Source organism: Gobio gobio (genome assembly GCF_949357685.1).
Source record: "Gobio gobio genome assembly, chromosome: 18".
NCBI classification, from domain to species: domain Eukaryota; kingdom Metazoa; phylum Chordata; class Actinopteri; order Cypriniformes; family Gobionidae; genus Gobio; species Gobio gobio.
Genome location: NC_137111.1, coordinates 31905209 through 31932444, shown reverse-complemented (window position 1 = coordinate 31932444; position 27236 = coordinate 31905209). Strand labels below are relative to the sequence as shown.

The window sequence follows — 27236 nt, the reverse complement described above, 5'->3', positions numbered from 1 at the left end:
TTGTTGAATAAAATGCGAATACGCGCTATGAGCGACGCTCGACAGAATTTCACGAGGGTAATGTAAGAACAGCGGGGATAGATTTGCCATAGAGTCATAAACAAAAGGGACTGGTAGTAGGTGTACTTTCAGCAGCAGCAGCAGACTGCTTCAGTAGAACGGTTGGGACTTGCGTTTTGAAGTCGGACGGACAGGTAGGCTATCGATATCGTGACTGATAAATCACACGCGCGTAAAGAACTTCGGCGAATCTCAATCGTACAGCATTTGCCATGGAAACCCCTGACAACATTTCGGACTTTCTCTATGCGGCAATGTCGAATAGCAGCGTATTCTGCCGAAACTTCAGCAACAGCTCCAGTCTCGTGAACACGAACAGCTCCAGATGTGACAGGACGGATGAGCTGGACAAAAGCGCAACTCCTGTGATAGTGGCGATCATCATCACTGCGTTATATTCTATAGTGTGTGTGTTGGGGCTAGTGGGCAACGTCCTCGTCATGTATGTTATTATAAGGTAAGTAAGAGATGGCATGCAGGTACACATTTCTTTACCTGTTGCCGACGCACAAAAACATCTGGCTACATCTGAATAGCACATTTAAGGGATAAATAGTTGCTTTTAAAACTAGGCTACTTATTAGTTTCAAAGGCGGACCTGTTGAAAGAGATGCTGATAGTGCTTCCCGGCCATTAGAGTCGTTAACGGCACGTTCATTGCAGAAACTCCCTGTTATGTTGCGATCAGTCATTCAGTCAAAAACGGCCTATCAATAATACAATTAAATAATCTCTTGCTGTAGCCTAGTTCACAGGCTTATATGTTCTATATCTGATCTAAAATATGCTTGATTCTCATTTGTAAAATATAAATGCTTCTCTCAGCTCAGTACTAGCCTATTTCATATCGACCGATGAAACAGATCATTGAATGCAAGTTTCTAGTTCGTACCTGTCAGCGAACGGGAGAACAACACATTTCGTGTCATTCACATTGATTTGGCACTCAATATGGTGAAGTACGCATACTTTTCTATCACGTGTATTAAGTAAGGTTCGTTTTTTTATGTAGAAGAGCAAGCTAATGGAACAAAACTGGGCGTATGCTTCACATTAATAATCTATAGTAAAATGCAGCAGAAAGTGAATGGCTTAGTAAGAGATAGATAGATAGATAAGATAGATAGATAGATAGATAGATAGATAGATAGATAGATAGATAGATAGATAGATAGATAGATAGATAGATAGATAGATAGATAGATAGATAGATAGATAGATAGATAGACTCTAAAAAATGCTGGGTTAAAAACAACCCAAGTCGGGTTGAAAGCAATTGGGTTGTTTTAACCCAGTGAATGGGCTGTTTTATCCCAGCGGTTGGGTTAAATGTTTGCCCAACCTGCTGGGTAGTTTTATTTAACTCAACTATTGTTTAAAAATGACTGTATTGCTTTCTTAAAATGAACCCAAAGTATGTTGGAAATCAACATTTATTAATATGTTTAATAAATTAACATTATTCATAAGTTTAATGAATAATAATTCAACAATAAACATTTATTAATTTGCTTATTAGTAAATGTTCACCTTTTGATTATTATTGTTGCCTCTAGGAATTATGTGTCTGATTTCCAACGTATTTTGGGCTCATTTTAAGTCAGCCATAAAGTAATTAAATAAATAAAACTACCCAGCAGGTTGGGCAAACATTTAACCCAACCGCTGGGTTAAAACAGCCCATTCACTGGGTTACAACAACTCAATTGCTTTCAACCCGGCTTGGATTGTTTTTAACCCAGCATTTTTTAGAGTCTATCTATCTATCTATCTATCTATCTATCTATCTATCTATCTATCTATCTATCTATCTATCTATCTATCTATCTATCTATCTATCTATCTATCTATCTATCTATCTATCTATCTATCTATCTATCTATCTATCTATCTATCTATACATTTAACCCAACTGCAAGGTAGATAGATAGATAGATAGATAGATAGATAGATAGATAGATAGATAGATAGATAGATAGATAGATAGATAGATAGATAGATAGATAGATAGATAGATAGATAGATAGATAGATAGATAGATAGATAGATAGATAGATAGATAGATAGATAAATAGATATTTAGATGGAGTGTCACCAATGGAGTGTTTGTACACATGCCCATGCTGTTTCCCTTATACATGTACATATACTTCACAGCTGTCAACTGCTAAGATGATTCAGAACCGGTTTCTGTGATTTGCCTCATCTAACCAGACACACGGCAAACACATCTGACCTGATCCTATAAACCTAGGACCACAGTAATGGGCATAAGGGAAGGGTGCAATCAATACAGTAATTAAACAGATAGTGAATGAATTTCAATGAGGGGGTGAGGGCTTGTTTGTCTTAGAGAATTGTGATTAAATATCTGGCACTGTATTTCAGATCACGCACCCATTAACTACTTAATTCAGAGAAGCTGTGTCTAAGACATTGAATGCAACTTTGATATCCTTCTTAAACAGAATAATATTTGGTCAACAGTTATTATCATACATGGAGCATAAAGGCATACAGGAATCGATCGAATTGTTTTTAATTGCTTAAGCGTTGACCCTGTGTAAGGTCACCTGATTTTATTTGCTTTGTGGAGCCTCAGTGCTTTCCAAGAGTTTATGAGCAACCAGTCAGAGTTTTACAGGCAGCTGCCTACAGTGGGAAGCAAAAGAAAGCTATTGCCCAGTATGTGCAATCTACCTCTGTGATTAATGAGCCGATTGCAGTCTGGGATTGGTTTATTGACCCTCATCATGTGGTAATAAAATCAGCCTTGGGAGAAATAAAAAATATTGAGTAATGACATAAGTCGATTTAAAGATGCATAACCAGGTTTCCTCTCACGCAGTTATCCGAAGAGCCTAGGAACGGGTCTAGCAGCGAATTCACTTTGCTTTAATGGGATAGTTCACCCAAAAATGAAGAAATGCACTCATCCTCATGTTGTTCTAAACCTGTTTGGCTTTCTTTCTTCTGTGGAACACATGTAGATATTTTTTACGAAAGAGTTTTTGCCCATTCACTGAAAGTCAGTTGAGTCCGAAACAACACTGGATCCATCTTCCATTGTACGGGAAGAAAAACACTGTTTTTTTAAAATATCTTTTGTGTTCCACAAAGGAAAAAAGTCATACACATTTGGAACGACATGTGGTTGAGCAAATGATGACAAAATGTATTTTGTTTGTTTGCTTTGGGCTGAACTATTCCTTCAAGTTGGCATGAACAGAAGTCACTCCAAACTCGTCATATATTGATGCTTGGTCAGGACCCTTTGGCGTCACTTTTTAAATCACACAGGGTACCCCTTTAGGGTCATTTTCAACATGCAGGGCACTCCTTTGCTTTCAGTTGTTTGCCTTATGCGTCAAATCAAGACGCATTTAATTATTTGGATGTGTAAAGAGGAAATTATTTCATAAATATTTATATTTCTATAGATAATTTAGAGCGCCTAGCTCCACTCCTGCCCTAAACCTACTTACTTCTCAACAATAAACACGTAACAGGCTAATGCAAGTGCAGTCACAGCTATTTATTGAAGAAACTGACAAAAAAAAAAAATTCTATAAAAGTACTCGTATTGCATTCCAAATCTTCTGAAGCCATACCAAATCTTTATATGAAGAACAGAGTAGAACTTATGCTGCCTTCATATGGTATCAGAAAGATCATACGAGTTTTCTGGTTGAAAATTGGACATGAATGCTCTCTCAAGTCGTATTTACTTCTGGGAAGCTTGGGGATAATTCTGATACCCAAGTTCCTTAGTTGGGCATGCCATATACTTTAAAGGTCCCATGGCATGACATTTTTGAAAAAGTTTTTTTAAAATTAATATGAGTTCCCCTAGCCTGTATTCGGTGCCCAAGTGGCTAGAAATTTTGATAGGTGTAAACCAAGCTTTGGGTGTCTTGCTCTGCCTTTGAGAAAATGAGAGCTCAGACGAGCCCATCTGGAATCTTCCCTTTATGCCGTCATACGGAGAATGTTACCTCCCCTTCCTCTGCTTTACCCGCCCAGAGAATTTGGAGAAAACGGATTCCGTTTATCAGTCGCGATGTCAGCACAGGCTTTACAAACAGACTTTTACAATATGGATTCGACAGCACCGCCACCAACAGTGTTCATTAATGCCTGATCTGTGATCAGTGATTTCAGATGTGTAGCTAATCATTCAAGTTCACACAGACTTTCTTTCTAAATCGTTTAATACTGTCAGTCCCGCCGCTGGCCGTCTTGATGCCTTAAGCGTAATGCATCAGTGAATCAAGCCAGTGACTAAAACGATCAACTTCACATCGTTTCTGTTAGTAGCATGAAACAAATCTGTTATTTCAATTTTGATTAGATTAGCGATCAAAGAACTCTCTTTATAATGTTCGGATCTGTCAATCACACGTCGCGAGTGTATCTGCACACTTTCCCAAACTGCCGTTATAATGAATGACACTGTTATGCTGCACAACAAAGCTCCTACTGTATTCATGTCGATATTGTATTTGCTGTTAGTTGTGGTAAAAGCATTTTGTGAGAGAAAATGCGTTGCAATGACGAGATCACTGCATTCATGCGATCAACAGACTGTCTGTGTACTCAATGCTCAAGCCTTTCATGTGATGGGAATAGATCTAAACATAACACTTTGACGATTCGTTCATCTCGACAGCTGTGATGGTAAAAAAACGTAGTAAAAGTATTCGAGAGGGTTCCACATGTTACAAAGTTCGTAGAATAAGGAGGAAGAAGACAGGGTTGCGTGACTGGGACTCGAGTTTATTCAGAACTCTCAGATACAAACAAAATAAACTCGCGCTCACAATAAAACTTTCTCAGCAATCTTTATCCAGCTCTAAGGTCTCTCTCTGGTCCACATGCAGTCCGTCTCTCTCTCTGCAGACCTTGCTAAACCACGACCCCTCTGCCACATAATCTAATACTCATTTCAAATGCAAAGATGTCAGCCAATCACAACAGTGGACGTTTTCACTGAAGTCTCACAGCAGACACGCCCCTTCAAACAGAGCATTCAAGCCAGAGGGCTAATATCAGTATAGAAAAAATGCTTTTTATTTCTAAATTGTGAATTTTTTTGATGTAAAAACCATACTAACAATATAAGTACACCTCAGGAAACATTATAAAATAATAAAAAAAATACATGCCAGGGGACCTTTAAGGTTTTAGTCGCTGAAAATGATCCCACTCCATGAACACACACACTCAGTTGACTCATTTGTGGCATTTCACAATCAAAGCTGTAATAAAGCTTCTTCTGGCGGCAATTTTTGGATGCGTGTGAACAGTATCTGAGCTTGACACAAATCAATCTTTTGGCATTGGTACACTTGGAATTTTTGTTCTTTTTTAATAAATTGTGACGGTTGTCGTATCTGTGTTGTATCCTGCATTTTATATTATATAATACACAAATGGGGGTAGGGGTTGGGTTAAGTACTCAAATAAAAGAGTAATGTAAATGTAAATAAAATTATGCTTAATGATTAAATTGAAAAATCACACACCAACATAAATGCCATAATGGCAAAATTATACCCCTATATATAATTTCATCATGATGATAAAATTCCCATGCCCATCGTGTCTGTGTATGATGCCAAAAGCCATGAGGTACTGAAAAAAAGAATGTTTAAAGAGGTACCCTGGAAGTTAAAAAGTGACGCAGGGAGTTCCTGAGCAAGCATCAATATATGATGAGTTGGAAGTGAGATATCCAAGTGATCTGGCTTCTTGTACAAGAAACTTCATTTTGGGACGGGACTTGATTTTGTCTATCAAGAATTGGATGGTTGTGGTTTGCTATTGCTGTGACTTCACGCGAGTGACAGGTTGTCCCGCCCTCATGCCACTAAACAGAACACGTCATCAGAGAAAAGAAGAGATGTTGTTGCAAGCTATTTAGATTACCGATTACAAGGGCATATGAATAAATAAAAAAAAATATGCACGGTTAATAAATACTGCAATATTTAAAAAAAACAAGAAAACTGTAGGGTGGGATATTGTCCAGTGTGAATTGCTTTGTTTGTTGGATTGGTTGTGGTTTGCTATTGCTGTGATCTCACGTGAGGGTTGTCCCGCGCCTTGTGCCATAAAGCACGTCAGAGAATTTTGATTTCATGGTGACTTTAAGGTTCCCATCCCACAGTACAATATCCGCCTCCAACCACCACTGCTCAGATGTTTACCTTTAGTAAAAATTGCATGCCACATCTATTTGCACTTGTAAAGATGCTACTTCTTGCTATTTATACTTGGTGCAAACATCTACCACTATCAATGTAATTAATAAATAAATAGTGAATATGTACACTTTTAGTTTGTTTATAAGTCTATGGTTGCTAATATTGCAGAATTCAAATAAAGTATCTCTACTTCAGATCACTGTCTAAAACACACTGGAATGGACTACATACAAAAAGATCAAAAGTCAAGATCAAACGCACTTCCTGCAAGCCCTGCCTCTGCAAATTTAGTGTCACTTGTACCAAAACCAACCCTCGTACACTACAGCACTCATTTAATAAAAACTTTGAAGGTTTCTTTTCTCTTATTTATCATTTATAGAGTTCCACATAGAATTCCCTTGATACAAAGCATACACTCTAAAAAACTCTGGGTTAAAAACAACCCAAGTTGGGTTGAAAATGGAAGATTGGGTTGTTTTATGTAAACAACCCATTTACTGGGTTAAAACAACCCAATTGCTTGCAACTTGGGTTGTTTTTAACCCAGAGTTTTTTAGAGTGTATGCTTTGTATCAAGGGAATTCTATGTGGAACTCTATAAATTATAAGTAAGAGAAAAGAAACCTTCAACCCAACCCAGCATTTTAGAGTGTAGATGTTGATTAGAAAACTTTGTCTTATAAATTACTATGAATTTTATTATAAATTGTTTGTTTTTCTTTTGGTGTTAAAATGATTTTTTGAACCGACTGTAGAATGTGTTCTAAAACAGTCTGCAGTCTACTTTTTAACTCGCTTCTTATTTCTAATTTCTTGACAGTGTGGAAATTGGACCTTAAAAGTAAATGGCCAGAAGCCTTTTTTAATACATTCCATTTTGTTTTAACCTGTTGAGCATCCAGTGTTCAGGCATTTTTGCAAGTGAGAAACAGTCACAGCTTCTTTCTTGTGATGGAGAAGCTCATGCGATTGTTTACAACATTCCGGCTCTGGCAATAACTGCCTCCTTTACGAGTCCTGCAGCTAGAAGCAAATGAGAAATAAATGGAAAACATTCATCAATTATATTTCTGTAGGCAGAAGGAAACGTGAATTAGAGTAAACATTTGTACATATCAATTAAATTTGGATTAGTTTCTCATATACATCATGAGGAAAGGTTAAAAGCTGTTCTTGTTTTTACTGTTCCACAGAAAAGTACACAAGAGAAGAGGCAAAAAAAAATCAATACCGACCACAGTTTCTCTCATTTGTTTTGTCAAAAGTTTGCTTATATTCCTCCCTTATCTCTGCATATTTTCCGCTTGATTTGTGCCAAATGAACCCTTAAACATTCACTTATTAAGATAAAAAAAATCACATTACATTCGGCACTACAGAGACAATCAAAAGAGGGGTTATTCAGTTTATACTGAGCTCTAGATAACTGACTGATTAATGTTAACAGGTTTCAGACAGCTAAGGCTTTTTGCACCATTTTCACTTTATAGCATTTTAAACCAGGCTTCCGAATGTTCAGGTAAATATACGCATGATGTATACTGAGCTAACAAAAGGTACGGGAGCCACAATTGTTTATTGATCCTTGTGCAATCCTAATGGTTCTTATGATCCATTATAAAATATGTGTAAATAGGGCTCATGTCCGGAAGGAAGTTGTTTCGAGAGGTTGTATCCCCCCCAGTAATGTATTTTCTAAAAATGTAAAAAAAGAGAGAAACGATACCAATAAAAAAAAAAATACATAGGCTATTAGTATTTTTTTCTTTTCATTGTATCTCTCTGGCCTTGTTTGTATCTTAAAATAGATGCCTCTTAGGCTTACATCTGGTACTAAGATGTGCTTCGGTCGACTGAATCACAAGCGGATGACACTAAATGCAGATGTAAACAGGGTCTAAAACGGTTTGAGCTCGTCCACTTACAACCACATCCAGAAGTAGTCAGAAATACATTCGACCGGATTGCTTTAGGCCCTGTTTACACCTTGTATTAAGATCCGTTTTGGTCGATCGGATCACAAGTAGACGAGGGAAACACATACCCGTTTACACCTGGTATTTTAATCTCTTTTTGATCTCTTTTGTTAACTTTCAACCACTTCTGACCTGATTTCTTCGAGGGGAGGGTCTATGGGCAAGTAAATGAATGGACTTTTTCGGATCTTTTGATCTAATGGACTCATAATAAGCTCATGCAATTTAAATATGAACATGACCAGAGAAAACAGAAAAACATACGGAGAGCATCAGCTTTTGTTTGTGCTCGGATAGCTGCAAGACCAGGGCAAATGCTGCGAGTGTGTGTTAGAAATCAGGAATGGTGAGAGAACATTGTGCTTGCTGCATTTTACATCTTCAAACAAAACTTAGGTCTCCAGCCAAATTTGATATCCCGTAAGGCTTGCACGGTTCCCATAATGTTTACAAGTTAGGTCAGTAGGCGGAGAGTAAATCATCCCAGTCAAATGCGTTTTCGACTCCCTCTGGAAGTGGTCGAAAATGGACAAGCTCAAAATGTATCTTAATACCAGGTGTAAACAGGGCCTTAATACCAGGTTAGTAGTGTAGATGTTTATGTGGTTGAATGTGTTCGAACAGTCACAAGAGACCACCTGCTCCACCTACTGACTTAATGCATAAACATGATGGGAAGCGTGCTAGCCAGACGGGATTTAAACTCTGTTGGCTGAAGACCCAAGTTTTGTTTGAAGACGAAAAACGTAGAAAGCACAATGTTCTCTCACCATTCCTGATTTCTAAAATGCACTGAGTGTTCGGCGTGGTCTTGCGGCTATTAGAGGAGAAACGAAAGCTGCTGCTCTCCGTATGTTTTTCCGTTGTCTCTGGTCATGTTCATATGTAAATTGCGTGAGCTTATTTTTTCCATTAGATCGAAATATCTGAAAAAAATATACATTTACCCGCCCATAGACCCTCCCCTTGAAGAAATCAGGACAGCAGTTTGAAAGTGGACAAAAGAGACGGATTAAAATACCAGGTGTAACCCAGCAAACATATTTGGTTATTCTTTTTCTTTTTTGAGCACCAAATAATAAGGTTCTAGGAACATATTTTTTAGGTTTTATGTTTTGCAACCATAAAGTAACATTCCCAGAATGTTGTAGAGAGGTTGTTTTTTAATTAAAGCAAAAAATAACATATACAGATAATTCTGGTCATTTTTAGGTTATTATCTTGCAACCATAAAATAATGTTCCCAGAACGTTGCAGAATAGTTATTTTTAAACAACCTATAAATAGCTTATACAGAACGTTCCATAATGGTTATTTTTAGGTTATTATTTTGCAACCATGAAATAATTTTCCCAGCTCGTTGCAAAGTGGTTATTTTTAAATAACCCAACAGAATGTTCCCTAATGGTTATTAATAACAAGTAAAATAACCTATCAATTAAAACGTTAAAATGTAAGATAAAATATTAAGACAGGGTTAAGCATAGTGTGGAAAGCACAGAAATCATGTTTTGTGATGTGCACGCGCTTCTTCCAAATTAACGGCCATTTCGGTTTACTGCCTGACTGACATTCGTTTACTAATCTCTTTATTGAATAATTCATTTTAATTAATAGGCTATATATGCGAGTAAATATGATTTCGGATAGATTTGACACCATTATTGAAGAGAGCATGAAGCTAATCGAGAAGTTTTTGTTTACAGACCAAAAGCAGCATGTCCCTCTGTACAATTCAGTGGTAAAAAAAAATAAATGTACTGATATCCTACTTTAAGTCAAATAATCGTTTATTCATTTTTTTAATGTCTGTGAATAAATATCATATTTAAAAAAACATAAATTGTGTTGAAGTCATTGTTATTTGGTGCTGAAGAAATGTTAAATCTGGGTAGGCTACCCCGCAATAAAGTAAATCTTATATTAATCTTATTTAATCTTCTATGGTTGATGTGCTCGGGTTATTTTTATTAATTAAACAATAAATAAAAACAATATATGGTTTGTATAGCCTAATACTGATTAGGGGTTCATCTTCTAAATCGCACCTGTGTGCTGGATGATTACTGACGTACATCAGGGTAATGATATCGGAGAAAAGAGGTTAGGGGGAACGTTAAAGTAACGTTAGAATAATGTTCTACAAACCAAAAACTATAACGTTCTATTTCAATAAGAAAACTTTCCTGGATAACCTAAAAAGAACGTACTGGGAACCAAGAACTGTTATAGCTGGGAAACGGGTATGTGTCTGCCTCTATATTTTTACTGCATAATCTGACTTCTGACTTGAAATGTTTGCCTGAATCATAATCATACACTGTTTGTTCGTTGGCCAGGGGAGAACTGGCCCCCCGACTGAGCTTGGTTTCTCCCAAGGTTTTTTTTCTCCATTCTGTCACCTGATGGAGTTTGGGTTCCTTTGGGTTACTTTGGCTTTTGGCTTGCTTAGTTGGGGACACTAAATATTAACTGATCTGCCCGCTTTGACACTATATGATGATTGAACTGAGCTGGATGATATCACTGTTTTCTCCATAGTGGCTGTACAGCCGAATAAAATTCTGTTGCATTATTTTCCTGTTACCACCACGAAGCTGCTTTGAAACAATCTGCTTTGTAAAAATTGCTATATAATTAAAGGTGACATAATACTTTTACTTGCGTCTGAAAGGGAAACTGGCCCTATGTCTTATGTTTGGCTATTAGTTGTTACTGTTAGTGTCACTGTTGAATAATAAGTGCAGTGTGCGCAAAAGACAGAGACCCAATGCTGTGGAATGGATGTTCACAGGAGGATATGGAGCTGTGTTGACCAATCATGCGTGACGTTGGAATGGAACTGTTGTGCTGTGTGAATTAACTAAATGAGAACATTTGTAGGGATGAAAGAGACAGGCCAAGCTGTTCTGCAGAATCATTGAAAAAACATTATTTAGTGTCAGATAAAACCGCAGTGCTTGCCTTGGCTGACATGGTGAAATGAATATGGTGTGGTTAGTGAACTATTGTTTTATTATTTCGACTTCTAATTCGATGTCTGTGGCATTTTTGTCATGTTTTATCAGGGGTTTTTCTTTTTTTCTTTTTAATACTCGCACATCACTTGCCACCTAAAGAGCAAATACTGGTGGACAATAGCACCAGAGAATGAAAATGCATCTTGTTTAAAGCCTAAATAAATTCCAGGAGACACGTCAGCCTCTCAGAGCCATAGACTGACTTGAAAAGTTTAACACGACACTTCACATTCACCTGACTGGCATGGAAACATAAGGACAAGCTGGCTGCTGTTGTTGGGACTCCAGCTGCTAGCGCCAGCTTTGCAACCGTGCCTTAGGTAGACTGTGTCTGACATTCTAAATGTAAACGTCACCTTTGATTAGTTTTAAATCAGCACAGGCAATTCATGCATGACTCACCCAGATTAGTTTGGTTACATTATCATATTTTCCTCTGCCATTCTGAGGCTATGAAATCAGAAGTGCATAATGAAAAATAAGAAAATAAGCTTTTGAGTTATTCTTCTGTTTCTATCCCATTTTCTTCTTTTCTTGCTTTTAAAGATGAAAAAGTTGGCTGACGCTCATTTTAAAAGCTTGTCATTTGGATTGACAGCTGTGTATAAAGGCTGATAATTTGGTATTTAAACAATGCATTTTTTCCCATTTACATTCTAGCAAATCAAATAACTAGCGATAACCAACACGTATTTTCAAAGCTTTGAATATTTTGAGTCATCAGTCTTTTTGTGAGATGCACATTGCCTAGTTCTGGCAATTATATGTTCATTCTTTAGTGGAGCATCTAATTTTCAAACAGCATAAAGTTAATTTGTACCAAGTGTTTTCTTGATGTAATTTAACATAGCAATATGTCCATATCTATGAGCAGATTGCACATAGGTAGATGGTATAAAAAATCTGCACATGTTCTGGTGTTCCCTAGCAACAAGCAAGTCCTTGGTTTTTTCACAACAAAAATCTGATTTGCCTGGTTACTACACTCTCTCTTTTCTTCAACAAAAGTCATTTACAAATGCATTGTCTTTGAAATGATGGTATGTTAATTTGTTTTGGTTTGTCATCATACAATGTGGAACAGTAATATTCTTTATTGAAAGACATGACCCTCAGAGCTTAAACGGTGTCCTTTAAAAGTTAAGCGTTTCATTTGTATTTTATGGAAATAATGAGAATACTCATATTTAACAAGTTAAATATGCAAGAACAAATAAATGTAAACATTAATTTAAATAAATAAACTTCTGTTCAAAAGTTTGGGGTCAGTAAGATTTAATGTTTTTAAAATAGTACGCCAATCTTATTCGAAAAACAGTAATAAACAGTAAAATTGTGAAATATTATTACAATTTAAAAAACCCTTCAGCTGTTATAAATTCACTTTAAACCACAGCTTTTTGGGGCTTATTGCTATATTGACTGGCTAGGCCACTCCAGGACCTTGAGATGCTTCTTACGGAGCCACTCCTTAGTTGCCCAGGCTGTGTGTTTCGGGTCGTTGTCATGCTAGAAGACCCAGCCACGACCCATCTTCAATGCTCTTACTGAGGGAAGGAGGTTGTTGGCCAAGATCTCGCGATACATGGCCCCATCCATTCTTCCCTCAATACAGTGTAGTCGTCCTGTCCCCTTTGCAGAAAAGCATCCCCAAAGAATGATGTTTCCACCTCCATGCTTCACGGTTGGGATGGTGTTCTTGGGGTTGTACTCATCCTCCTTCTTCCTCCAAACACGGTGAGTGGAGTTTAGACCAAAAAGCTCTATTTTTGTCTCATCAGACCACATGACCTTCTCCCATTCCTCCTCTGGATCATCCAGATGGTCATTAGCAAACTTCAGACAGGCCTGGACATGCGCTGGCTTGAGCAGGGGGACCTTGCGTGTGCTGCAGGATTTTAATCCATGATGGCGTAGTGTGTTACTATTAGTTTTCTTTGAGACTGTGGTCCCAGTTCTCTTCAGGTCATTGACCAGGTCCTGCCGTGTAGTTCTGGGCTGATCCCTCACCTTTCTCATGATCATTGATGCCCCACGAGGTGAGATCTTGGATGGTGCCCCAGACCGAGGGAGATGGACCGTCATCTTGAACTTCTTCCATTTTCTAATCATTGCGGCAACATTTGTTGCCTTCTCACCAAGCTGCTTGCCTATTGTCCTGTAGCCCATCCCAGCCTTGTGCAGGTCTACAATTTTACCCCTGATGTCCTTACACAGCAGTCTGGTCTTGGCCATTGTGGAGAGGTTGGAGTCTGTTTGATTGAGTGTGTGGACAGGTGTCTTTTATACAGGTAACGAGTTCAAACAGGTGCAGTTAATACAGGTAATGAGTGGAGAACAGGAGGACTTCTTAAAGAAAAACTAACAGGTCTGTGAGAGCCGGAATTCTTACTGGTTGGTAGGTGAGCAAATACTTATGTCATGCAATAAAATGCAAATTAATTATTTAAAAATCATACAATTTTTTCCGTCTCTCACAGTTGAAGTGTACCTATGATAAAAATGACAGACCTCCACATGCTTTGTAAGTAGGAAAACCTGCAAAATCGGCAGTGTATCAAATACTTGTTCTCCCCACTGTATATAAATGTTCTCAGTGAGCAGTAACAGCAACAGAAGTTACAGACCGCGTAACTGGGAGTACATCGATCTAGTACAAGTTCACAGGTGGGAAGTCATGGGTTTGACTGCCGTTCCAGTGCATTTTCACGGGTAGAAGGTTGTAAAAACAAGGGTTACGGGTTGCCTGGAACACAGCATAAGACGCAACTGACAAGTGAGCACTGTCACTGTCAGGGCACGGGAAAACCCCTTTTCTGTTAAAAGGACAAGATATCGCAACAGACATTCAACAGATTTTTTATTATACTTAAGGAATATGCTAAATCGGAATGCAGGTATTACACTCGGTCACTCAATCTCTCTCTCACAATAATACAAGCTTCAATTAACAAAATCAATGAGAACAAACATATGTTTACGTTGCTAAGAGTGGTTGCTAAGGGTGTTGTGCAGTGATACGGAGAGCCGTTGGGTGAAGCGGTGATAGCCATAGATATATATTAGTGGTGGGCTGTTATCAGCGTTAACGTGCTGCGTTAACGTGAGACTCTTATCGGGCGATTAAAAAAATATTGCCGTTAATCTATTCTCAAAGTTGGGTTGGGAGCTGGGTCTATACTCAAGCTATGATGACTTTCACCTTGATATTTTAGCGCGGATGTATACCTAGCCAAATTGCACTGTAGGGGCGAGAGAACGAGTCTTCGAACCTGTGTGTATGCCTACTATTGTTGTCAAAAATATCCATATTTCGATATGTCTCGATACTGAAATATCTGAAAAGATACGATACTAATTTTCTACAGTATCGATATCAGCTGCGCTCTCCTCTCCTCTCCGACCGCTGGATTTTATCTCATGACTGCATGTTAGTATTGGTGTGACCGGTCTGAATTTCACACCAATACAACCCCGGTTTGAATTTCGCGCGGGGTTGCACATAACGTTAATTCTACTAATTCCCGCAGATTTCGCTCGCATCTGAAGCGCACACACATCTGAAGCGCACATACCGCAATAAAGCCGCCTCTGACATACAAGGGCAAAAATGAGTTCCTTTTTCCAGCTTATTAATGCTCAAATACACTCAAAAATGTCTCAATGCCCATCTTGGTGAGTTTAACGTAAACACAGACGTAACCAACTCACAGCAACAGTGTTTGGGATCCATGCATGCATCAGGTCTTAAAGGGACAGAAGTTATTTATTATTCAAACTACAAAAAGACAAACGATCACTTACGAGCACACATATTCTGAATGCCTTCGGCAGAATTCAAATGAATTCTGTCATGTTTCATGCCTGTCATGTTTCATCATTAGCATTAGCTTTTCTCTACATGCCAGGGGCAGAGAAAAAAATAATTATACTCAGAAATTCACTCAAATTGACATAGATTGAGACCACCTTCTAAATGACACGCATTACATTCCTGTTTTAACTTTTAAATAATTGTTATTTTTCACAGCTCTCTGTAGAACACATGTGTCTGTCTTCATTTCAGAGTTAGCAGGTCAATGTCCTTCCTGAACTTATGGACTCTGCTCTGAGCTGTTGGGTGACACTCCTAATTCTTTCCATAAGCAATACTGCACACCTTCCTCTAGGTTAACCAGAAGTCTTGGTTGTCAGGCATGTTGTCCGAAACACATTTATTTTCTTGGTAAACTTCCCTTGGTTGCATTACAAAGCTTCAGGGATAACAGAGATGTACTGTAATCTTGCTGTAAAGAACTGCTCACCAGCATCCAAAGTACAACATATGTTGCCAACCATCAGTGTTGATGCAGCAAGGAAGATAAATCAATTTTTAATGTGCTTCCAGTAAGTGATGTTCACAACACCAAAGAGCAGCTCCTCCACTCCACTGAAAAGACTCAAAGATCTGGCATTTCACCTCAGAAGTCTTTAATGTGGAGTACAGAGGAGCCGTGCATCCCTGAGATGCTCTTATAATTAGTCAGTGCCTTGTGGGAAAAATAAATGGTGTGACCATTTGTCTGGTGCAAAGAGCCCTTGGATGACAAGCTAATCATTAATGGCTGCTAGCCTAAATCCTTGCTTGTGTGAGACTTCCAGTTAGTGATGAATGAATCCATCCACTTCACTGTGGGGAAGGGTGTTGTGTCTAGGCATTTCCAAAAATGCTTTACAGCTGTAGAAACATTTAGAAAAACAGAATTGTTTTCAATGCTTTTTAAAATGTCATTTTCATTTCATCTGTTACAGGGAATGTCATGATATGTGTTGGGTGTTATGCATTATTAAATAAATAATTACTGTAATTTAAAGGGTTAGTTCACCCAAAAATAAAAATTCTGTCATTAATTACTTACCCTCATGTCGTTCGACACCCGTAAGACCTCTGTTCATCTTCGGAACAGAAATGAAGATATTTTAGTTGAAATCTGATGGCTCTGAAAGGCCTCCATTGGCACAATGCACGGTACACTCTCAAGACCCTTAAAAGGTACTAAAGACGTCGTTACAAAGTCCATCTCACTACAGTGGTTCTACAACAACTTTATGGAGTGACGAGAATAGTTTTTGTGCGCAAAAAACCCCTAAATAATGACTTATATAGTGATGACGATTTCAAAACACGGCATCATGAAGCTTAGAAGCGTTATGAATCAGTGAGTCGAATCATGATTCGGATTGCGTGTCAAACCGCCAAACTGCTGAAATTTGGCGATCCAAACTGATGAATCGACTCACTGATTCATAACGCTTCGAAGCTTCATGATGCCATGTTTTGAAATCGTCATCACTATATAAGTCGTTATTTAGGGTTTTTTTGCGCACAAAAACTATTCTCGTCACAAGTTATTGTAGAACCACTGTAGTGAGATGGCCTTTGTAATGACGTCTTTAGTACCTTTTAAGGGTCTTGAGAGTGTACCGTGCATTGTGCCAATGGAGGCCTTTCAGAGCTTAAATATCTTCATTTGTGTTCCGAAGATGAACGAAGGTCTTATGGGTGTCGAACGACATGAGGGTAAGTAATTAATGACAGAATTTTCATTTTTGGGTGAACTAACCCTTTAATTATTTATATTAAATCACTTGAAAAAGTAAAGTAAACGATTACTTTTTATTTTTCTGTACAGTTACATCTGGTATAATTGCATTACTGTACACTCTAAAAATGCAGGGTTGTTTTAAACCCATGTTTGGGACAAACATGGACAAACCCAACCATTGGTTTAAAGGGGTCCTATAATGCCCGTTTTTACAAGATGTAAAATAAGTCTCTGATGTCCCCAGAGTGTGTATGTAAAGTTTTAGCTCAAAATACCCCAAGAAGAGGATGGAGCTTCAAGAGCTCATGTTAGCAGCTCCAATTATCTCACGCAAAAAAAAATGTCAGAAACTGTTCAGCCTTTTATGTTCAAACCGGAGTCGGAAAAAGATGGAGAGACTCAAGAAGTGACAACATGTAGAATACAACAGGACGTTTCTGAATGGTTAGTTTATGAATTTATGTAGCTGATGTGGACTTATATCTTCAAGTCATCGATTAGCATATTCTGTCACGATAATCTATGAATCACTCGTATGGGAATTTGTGAGATGCCTACAGAGCCAGAGAATATATGTATGGGGTAGGATTAAGGGGTGTAGTATATGGTCATGCAGAATGAGGCATTAATATGTGCTTTATAAGTAAACAGCCAATATCCTAGTAATATGCAAGCCAATAAGCAAGTAGCTAGTGAGAATCGGGCCCTATCTAAAGTGTTACCAAATTTTTGCACATGGTTGAAACAAGTTTATAGACTTTTAATAAACAATTCTATTCTCCCTTTAAATAGTTAAACAGCTCAATATTTTTAGCAATTTTACATTATTTATTTGAAAGAATATTTATTTGAAAAGAGCAGTTTCATGTATGCTGATTTTGGTAATCTAATTGCTGAAGATGTAATTACTAGCTAGTAATGAACTTTTTTTGGGGTAAATAACTTTTCAGAGTTATTAACCCAACACTTGGGCCCTTCACAATTTCCTGTCATCATAATGAACAATTCAAATATGATAAAAGTTGCAAAAATTAATTTAGAAAAATAAAAATGTGAACATTAAATAAATACACTTTCAAAAGTTTGGGGTCTGTAAGATATCTCAGTTTTTTTAAATAAGTCTCTTACTCTCACCAAGGCTGCATTTATTTGATCCAAATACAGTTAAAAACTATTACAATATAAAATGACTTCTAATTTATAATATTTTAAAATGTAATTTATTCCTGTGATGGCATAGAGCTGAATATTTGTTCAGCAGCCATTGTTCATTACTCTTCAGTGTCACATGATCCTTCAGAAATCACTCTAAATAAGATGATTTGTTGCTCAAGAAACCATGATACACCTTTTTTTTAAATGGGCTTATAGCCTGCCCAAATTCATATTTGTGAGCTTTATTGTTTTCTTCAGTTTGGCCTGTGACAGTCAGCTAAGCGGAACTACAGTTATCGTGTATTTGCAGATGTCGTTTTGTCCACACACTGGCTATATTTCTTGGCAGACTGTATATATTTGGATGGACTAGACTGTGTCCTGACTTATGTATATTTCTGAGAAAGTCAAACAGTGGAGCTCTGATCTGGAAATCTTTTTTACAGGGATGGTAGTTTACATAGTGTAAATGCTCTTAATTTATCATCTCCGCTGCTATTGCAATACATCAGAAATTGTGTATCTTCATAGTCCAGATTGCCGCATGACTCATCTTGTTTATTATCTTGCCTAGAAGAACGGTAACGAGTCTTTAAAGTAGGTGTTTCTTTTATCTGGAGTGTTTACTACAAAAGAATACCAGCTGTATAAGCGTATCTAAATAAAAGTCCCCAGCATTCCCAGGAAATTATGCCTAAAGGGAGTTTTCAAAGTTTAAGAAATGAACCAATTAGACCTGCAATTTCTTGATAAAGCAGGATGCGATTTGATATACAGTCTCAGAACACCCCATTAAGGAAGGGACAAAGGCCTAAAGATTGAAAGAGGTGCTAAATATCGATATATTTCATGGAAATGAGCCATGTATCCATGAATTATGCATTATTCACGAAAAGCTTTCATGAAAAGCTTATGTATTTAGATTGACACACGCAGCCATTTTGCACTCAGTTTTTATTCTAGCTATTCTAGACTAAGTTATTGTTTAAATCAATATCTCATTTATTCAGCGATTGAAAGATCCCCCTGTTGCTCTATTATTCATAGGGTTCTCTATCAGACAATAGCATGAAAAATTACCTTCCATTTTCCACACCAATGATATCTTTCCAATGCATCACATCATGTGCCACTCAGTTAAGGCGCAAATGCCTTGTGTAATTAACTTGCTGTGTTAGTAATGTATGTAAATCATTCTTTTATGCTACTCCAACAGTAGTATTATGAAAGTCAAGGTTGGGATTACATATATGAACAATAGGGTTTCACATTTCATTTATTTATTTATTAGATTTATTTGACATGTACATGACAATTACATTGGACGAACCATATGCATTTGCTTGAGTAGTTTTAGTATGCATGCTAATTTTCGACACCTGTCCATGGGTGGCTTTTTAGAAAGGGAAAAAACTATAATAATAAATATATCTGCAAGCAGCAATTATCGGGGGCCAAACACAACAGAGGCAAACAAGGAAGCTAGCAGTAGACCAACTGCAAAAATGAGTAAAGACATTTGGAGACAATTTTAAGCAAAAAGGTTGACATCCCACATAAATACATTGAGTTGTATAGAGCCAATTTCATGTTTTGTTTAGTTATAGCGCCACCAAGTGCTCCGAGTCCCCCCATACATAAGCGTGTAAAATTTGGTGAAAACATCTAATTTAGTTTAGAAGTTAAATACATTTATATGTATGAACACAAAAAATTACCCACACCTTTTGCCACTTACTATCAAAACTGTAACATTTGGCCATTAAAATTTAGTCAATGACCTAAGATTCCGTTTTTCCAAACGGTTTACAGCATTTTACTACAACATTCAAAATGGCAGATGCCCAAAATGTCTGACAGGGGAAAATTGTGTCAACGACCTAAGATTCCGTTTTTCCTAAGGTGGTTTTGTCTCGATCGGACTAACGGTTTACCACATTTCACTACAAAATTCAAAATAGCAGATGCTCAAAATGGCCGACATGGGAAAATTGGATATCACTCGACTCGACATGCCGCCCCAGATCTAACAAGACTTAAATTATTTTTAGACGAAATGTTCAGAAGTTTTCTCGCATTTTTCGCATCTCCAGACCACTAGATGGAACTGCGCCGAAACACAGCTTATAGCCTAAGGTCATGCTTGTGATGACATGAACCAAGTTTGGTCTAAATAGATAAAGCGTTGCAGAGATACAGCCTCATGTCTATTTTTGTTAGCGCTACATACAATTCATTTGCATATTATTTGAGAACGGATAGACAAATAAACGTGAATTCCAAACTTTTTGTCATCATGGTCTGAAGATGATCTGGTTAAATTTTGGTGAAAATCGGACAAACCATCCAGGACGAGTTCGAAAAAGTTGTTTTTTTTTGGCGTGAAAATTGCCATCATAGGGTTCAATCGAATCGGCTTGAGCCACTGAATCAGAAGGAAAATAAATTTTATTTCCCCTTACAGTTCAAAAGTTATTAGCATAAATATGAGTTAAATTTTTAACAGGTGGTGGCGCTAGATGGATTGATTTAGAGACTCCAAAATTGCTGTGGATAATGTTGGCAATGACTTCTATCAGTGTGCCAAATTTCATAACTTTCCCACAAGCGGTTCTATGGACTGCCATAGACTCCCAAAACGGAAGAAAAGGAAGAAGAAGAAGAAGAAGAAGAACTCAGACGATTACCTTCGGTGCTTGACCCCTAATAACAAAACAATAACAATGCTAACAATAAAAGTAATAATGATAATACTAGTAATAAAAGGAAAAGGAAAAAAGATTACAAAGAGCCATAAGATTACAAAGAGAGAGAGAGAGAGAGAGAGAGAGAGAGAGAGAGAGAGAGAGAGAGAGAGAGAGAGAGAGAGAGAGAGAGAGAGAGAGAGAGAGAGAGAGAGAGAGAGAGAGAGAGAGAAAAAAAACTAAATAATCAAAATTATTTTCATACATAAGCTATAGAGCAAGGGCAACATGTGCAAAGGCAACATGATCAGACAATAACCCAGTGGTAGGCTATTCATGTGAGCACTGTTGTTCTGTTTTTGACCGTTGTTTAAGTGCTCTGTAAAAAGCATTGCCATTGGTCTCTAGTTTTAAATTAGTAGGTAAAGCATTCCAGAGTTTTGGCCCCTTTGCCGAAAAAGCCGACTGACCAAATGATGCCTTATACTTTGGGACAATACAGTCGCCGCTGTTAGTGGCTCGTGTGTTTGCCCTATGTGAGCTCTGACGCCTACTGACCAATTCAGAAAACAGAGGTGACACATGATTCATCAGGCATTTAAAAAACAGTTTGAGGTCATTAAAATCCACAAAACAGTCAAAGCTATGAAGGTTATGCTTTCTTAAAGCAGCACAGTGATGCCATCTCATTGGTTTCTAGTCCATAACTTTTATTGCCTGTTCGTATTTTGAAATAATAGGCTTAAATTTAGTTTGGGAGGCTTGTTACCATGATGTGATACAATATGATAGATGTGAAAATATCATTGCATGCTTGTATAGGTTTGCAGTTTGACATGACAAGTCCCTTCTAATAACATGAAAACAATTTAGGTTAGATTTAACCTTGCAGATGTACTCAACCTATCCATCAAATGCATCCATCCATCATGCATCCATCCCACCAGGGTTAAACCATCTCTTTTTGTAATTGTACTTTTCCATTTGTCTGCCCGCGTACTGAAATCATAAAAGGTGGTTATATGGGAAAAGGGGTGTTCTTTCAAGTCCATTTCTATAGTACCTTCACATACCCATTACTCGCCCTGTTCAAACTGGTTTTCCTTAAATACACATTGCATCTCATGTTATTTAATAAACACAGTTAATTGTTTGCTATTTTTATCTATTGCAGATACACCAAAATGAAAACTGCGACCAACATCTACATCTTCAACCTTGCTTTAGCAGATGCCTTGGCAACAAGCACTCTGCCCTTCCAGAGTGTGAACTACCTGATGGGTACATGGCCTTTTGGAGACGTGTTGTGCAAGATTGTGATGTCCATTGATTACTACAACATGTTCACCAGTATCTTTACCCTCACCACTATGAGCGTCGACCGCTACATCGCTGTTTGCCACCCCGTTAAAGCCCTGGACTTCAGAACCCCCAGGAACGCCAAGATTGTCAACGTTTGTAACTGGATCCTTTCATCTGCCATCGGTCTCCCTGTCATGGTCATGGCCACCACCACTACTGAGTACCACAGCAGTTGTATGTTTACCACCACATTCTCCAATGTACAGTCAATGTAAATTTCAGATATTACTGCATTGTAAACCCGAATAAGTTGGCAAAACTCAAAAAAATTGAGGCACATCGGTTACATCAAATTTTTTAAGTTAAGAAATTTCAAGTTTAAGTAAACAGAACTTGCAGATCAGATTTTTATTTTTTTACTCATACATTTTAATTGCTCTTAACTTAACTTAACAAATATTTGAGTAAGCTAATTCATACATTTAAATTAAAATGATCAACTTAAATATATTTATTAGTGGAAACTTGGCTAGCTTGAACTAGCTAATTTAATAAATGCTACCTTGTTAATTGGTAACACAATGCTTTGATATCATTAGCATAGCATAGCACTTGCTGAACGAGTATAGTAATATAGAACATTTTACATACTGTATATCTGTTCTCAATCTAATCTCATACTTCACTTGATGGAAGTTTTCATTCAGGAAGTTTCCCCTCAGGACATTTTCTCTCAGAAAAGAACACAAAATGACCATTGACAAATGTATCCAGTTTTAACCGGTTTGGCACAGACTACCCAACTAGGGTTGCCACCTTCAGTGTGGCAAAATAAGGGACACCCATTCACGACCCCCAAAAACACAAATAAAGAATAAGTCATGAACTGATTATTTCAACAATGACAACTTGACAGCTCAACAATAAACCATAAGAAAACATGAGATCAAGTATGTGAACTTGCAACAGAACACATTTTATATTATTTTACATTTGATTATGTTATTTATTTCTAAAGAACTCTTTAGTAGCCTATTTGGTGCACTTTAAAGGGACAGTTCCCCCAAAAATGAAAATTCTGTCATCATTTATTCACCCTCATGATGTTTCAAACCTGTATGAGTTTCTATGTTCTGCTGAACACAAAAGAAGATAATTTGAAGAAAGTTTGTACCCAGGCTGCTTTGGGGCACCATTGACTTCCATAGTAGGAATGAATCTTCATGTGTTCAACATAACAAATGCATTTATACATGTTTGGAATAACTTGAGGGTGAGTAAATATAATGACAGAATTTTTCATTCTTAACCAGTAATCACTTTTTTTTGACAATTCTGAAATTCAAAAATGTTTATTATTTTATGAATTTACTTAAATTATGACTATATTATTATGTAATTATTTTTCCCATTTTTATCTCAATATTTTCTTTTAAATGTCATAAACTTTATATGACAGGATTATTTATTATGTATGATTAATATAGCCTAGCTAAATGATAGGTGAATAGTAACATTAATTAGGCTATAATCTATTAATTAACCTGTAAAAAAATATAATAATTCGGTCTGCCAAGCTCTTATAATGTATGGAATATTATATTAATATATTATCCATAGAAAAAAACAACAACAAAAAAACAATAGGCCTGACAGTTATACCTTTAGAAACACGGATGTGTCTGTCAGCGCTGCTGCTTTAAGCCAGACAGTCTGAGCACCTGAAATGCTTCTCTGCAAAGTGTGCAGTTCGCCTGAGGTTCATCATGAGTTACTGGACAGACCCATTGATACCTTTTTTCTATTCAGTCCTATATCTGGAGATCCTGGGTTCAAACCTCAAACAGTGGACACGAGCTCGACATGTTTTTAAAAAAACGCGCAACTGTACAGCGCATGTTCTCGAGACTCCGGCGCCATGGCAACAAAGCAGAGTAAACATCAATTTGCTATTAGTATTCTCGACACTGCAAAATCCTTATGTGTTTATTGAACTATGTGTGGACCTATGTAAAATACGGGACAAATCGCGTTTCGATTCCGGACGATTCCGTATCTCACGGGACAGGTGGCAACCCTATACCCAATATTGGGTTACATTGACACAGCACTGGGTAGGTATGTGATGACCCAGCAGCTGAGTTACAAAAACTACCCAGCAATGGGTAAAAATGAAATAAAAATAACCCAATAAAATGACCCAGCAGGCTGAAACCAGCATTTGGGTCAAAAAAAGAAAAAATAACCCAATAAAATGACCCAGCAGGCTTTCAGTTACATTTAAGTTTGTCTAAATTGAAAGAAACAAGTTCATAGAACTCAAAACAATGAAATAATTCAAATCACTTAAAATGTGTAAGTTTTGTAAACTCAAAAGAAAAAGAAAGTTCTAAATACTCATAAAGGTTACTTTGATTGAACTGATTTGTTTAATTCGAGTTGGCTCTACTCAAACCAATTAAGTATTTAGAGTGTTAGGGTTTACAATTAACAACACACACTGGCCGGGCTAACCAATCACAGCACATTTTGTATTTCGGAAGGAGGGTCTTCATCGAAACCAGAACTAAACTGCGCTGGGGAGAGAGGTGCTGTAACAATATGTGAAAAATATGTTTTGCATGAAAGCATATTCTAGTACACTCAAAAACAAAATCAAGACTTCGTAAAAGGGCATAATATGACCCCTTTAATCTCCTCTTAATGCATCAAGAAATTTGGTTACTGTGGTATTTTGCAGACACGAGAGAAGTGTTGAGGCAGAAAAGTGAATTTAGATTTATGTCACTTCTAGTCATTTGGGAAGAAAATCATAAGATGATTTAATAGCCTCTGAGGCTGCTTAAACAATGCCTTGAGGAAATAATGACTATGCAATTGTAATGAGGTATATTCTTATTTCTACAGCGTTTTCAGTCACTGACTGCAATTTGCTCTTTCCCCACCCTTCCTGGTACTGGGAGAACCTCCTGAAGATCTGCGTCTTCATCTTTGCCTTCATCATGCCCGTCCTCATCATCACCGTCTGTTACGGCTTGATGATCCTCCGCCTGAAGAGCGTGCGCATGTTGTCTGGGTCCAAGGAGAAGGACCGCAACCTTCGGCGCATCACCCGTATGGTCCTGGTGGTGGTGGCGGTTTTCATCGTCTGCTGGACGCCGATCCACATCTTTGTGATCATCAAGGCCCTGGTGACCATTCCCAGCTCACTCCTGCAGACAGTCACCTGGCATTTCTGCATCGCCCTCGGCTACACCAACAGCTGCCTCAATCCGGTGCTCTACGCCTTCCTGGATGAGAACTTCAAGCGCTGTTTCAGGGAGTTCTGCATTCCCAGCCCCTCCGTGCTGGACCTGCAGAACTCCACGCGCACCAGGAACCCCCAGCGTGAGGGCCAGTCCAGCGGCAACACGGTTGACAGGACAAATCAGCAGGTATGACTAGTCCTGGAGATGTCATCACTGGAGTCCCGCTGCCAACCCAGTGTTGACATGAGCTCGGAGGTCACGCAGGTCACCACAGGTGTCTAACACCTTCATCTATAGGAGCTGCGGTAGGTCGAACCTCTTTAAGCATCTTAGGCCTTCCCTAAAGAGCCGTTTCACAATTTTCGTATGGAGAAAGACTGTTTCAGAAATATGATGTATACTATCTTATTGACCCCAAATAAGCTTAGCTTATTTCACTATCTGTGATGTTCACAGTCATGCATCTGATTTATCTGTTAGGTTAGTCCAGATTCAAGAACTGTATATATATATATATATATTATCTTATAGTTGCATCTTAAGTCCCCTTTAACATTTAAATGTTACTTAAAATTCTATAAGAATAATTATTTTATAAGTGAGAATTGTAGAAAGAAGAAATCACTTGCGCTCACAGATAATGTAAATGATGTAACATAAAAGTGTTTTTTTCAAAATGTTCAGCATTCGGTGTCTTTCCCTTAAATCATATTTCAATTTTAACCCGCTTTCATGGACAACGAAGCTATTTGGTTAAGCCGTCTTCTTCAATGACATTCCTTTGGAGTGATTGAAATTCATGGCTGGAAGTGACGTGCGCACTGTTCCTCTGATTTACCACGGACTTCATATAATAGCCGAACACAATAAGAAACGCCTCTTGCAACAATGGATCATTTTCATGCTTTGGTGGTGACAAATGTATTGTGCTTGTACTCCAATGCAAATCTCTTGTACTAATGTCAATGTCCAATGTAATTGTCTGATTGTCACTCACGTCAATCTGAAAATGTTTTATGCTCTAAAATAGAAGATCTGTGTGATGGTGTTTCTGTATGTTTTTATATATGCAGCATTATAAATAAATCATGCACAACAGAATATGTGTTTTAGTGATGTGCACTGAATAATTATTTGATTTGCTGTGGCTCTTATATAATGGACGAGTCCAATGCCTTAAGGTCCATTCAGAGCTTTTTAAATCTACTTCGATCTGGCACAACAGTCAATGTGAACATCTTTACCATTGCGTGGCGAATTTTTGTGACATTGACCAACAAAAGGCTACTTGCTTTGAAAGTGAATTCTGTGTGAGCTGTGCTTCAAACATCGTTACACTATTGTGAACGGACCTTTGCCGCCCGCAAAATGATGTCGACATTACTGAGTTTCAAATCAAAATCTCTTTGGATTAACATATTTCACCTAACAGAACTCTTTTTAGTAAAAGAAAGAGACCTCTATGAAAAAACTAAATATAAGACTGCTACAGCTGTTTTCAGTTATTACCAGAATCTCTTATCTAGTTTGAGACTCATGCCAGCTGTAAGGGGCCAATAATTTGGTTCTGTAATTCGTTGAAATCAAATAATCATGGCCTTTGAGCTGCCATTTCAGTCATTTTGTAGCAGACTTTCCCCCCGCATGCAGTCTTGCTGCAACACCCCGGGGAAATTAAGGAACAGAGAGCTAGTATGTTCAGGACAGCTCAGCACATAACCAAAGGCGAGAGAAACAGCAGAGCGGCGTAGAGCAGGCGAGAGGGGGGCGGCAGTCATACGGGTCATCATTGTAGTTCGCATTTAACTGTGACCTTAGGGTGCAGGGTTTTTACAGCGATGCAAGATTGTTTCATTTCCTTGGCAAATATGAGCATGTATTAAACCTAATTAAAAAGATGAAGTCCGTAATGTGAAACCAAGGATGAACATTTGGGTTGACTGTCTGTCTGTCTGTCATGAGTATAAGATAATTAAAGTTTGACATGGATTCTGTTG

The 27236-nt window shown here is 37.7% G+C and overlaps 1 protein-coding gene across 2 annotated transcripts; it reads left to right on the top strand.

The window, feature by feature from the left end:
* Window positions 1-272: 272 nt before the first annotated feature.
* oprm1 (opioid receptor, mu 1) lies at window positions 273-25431 on the top strand (the record flags this gene model as incomplete). 2 transcript variants are annotated; one of them, XM_079842440.1, is made up of 3 exons in its annotated part: window positions 273-517; window positions 21864-22225; window positions 24899-25431. In XM_079842440.1, 3 exons carry the CDS (start codon window positions 273-275, stop codon window positions 25429-25431), a joined length of 1140 nt encoding a protein of 379 aa, XP_079698566.1. The 2 variants fall into 2 exon arrangements, with proteins under 2 accessions (XP_079698566.1, XP_079698567.1); XM_079842441.1 differs by having other exon boundaries at window positions 426-517; window positions 24908-25431.
* Between the last annotated feature and the right edge of the window lie 1805 nt (window positions 25432-27236).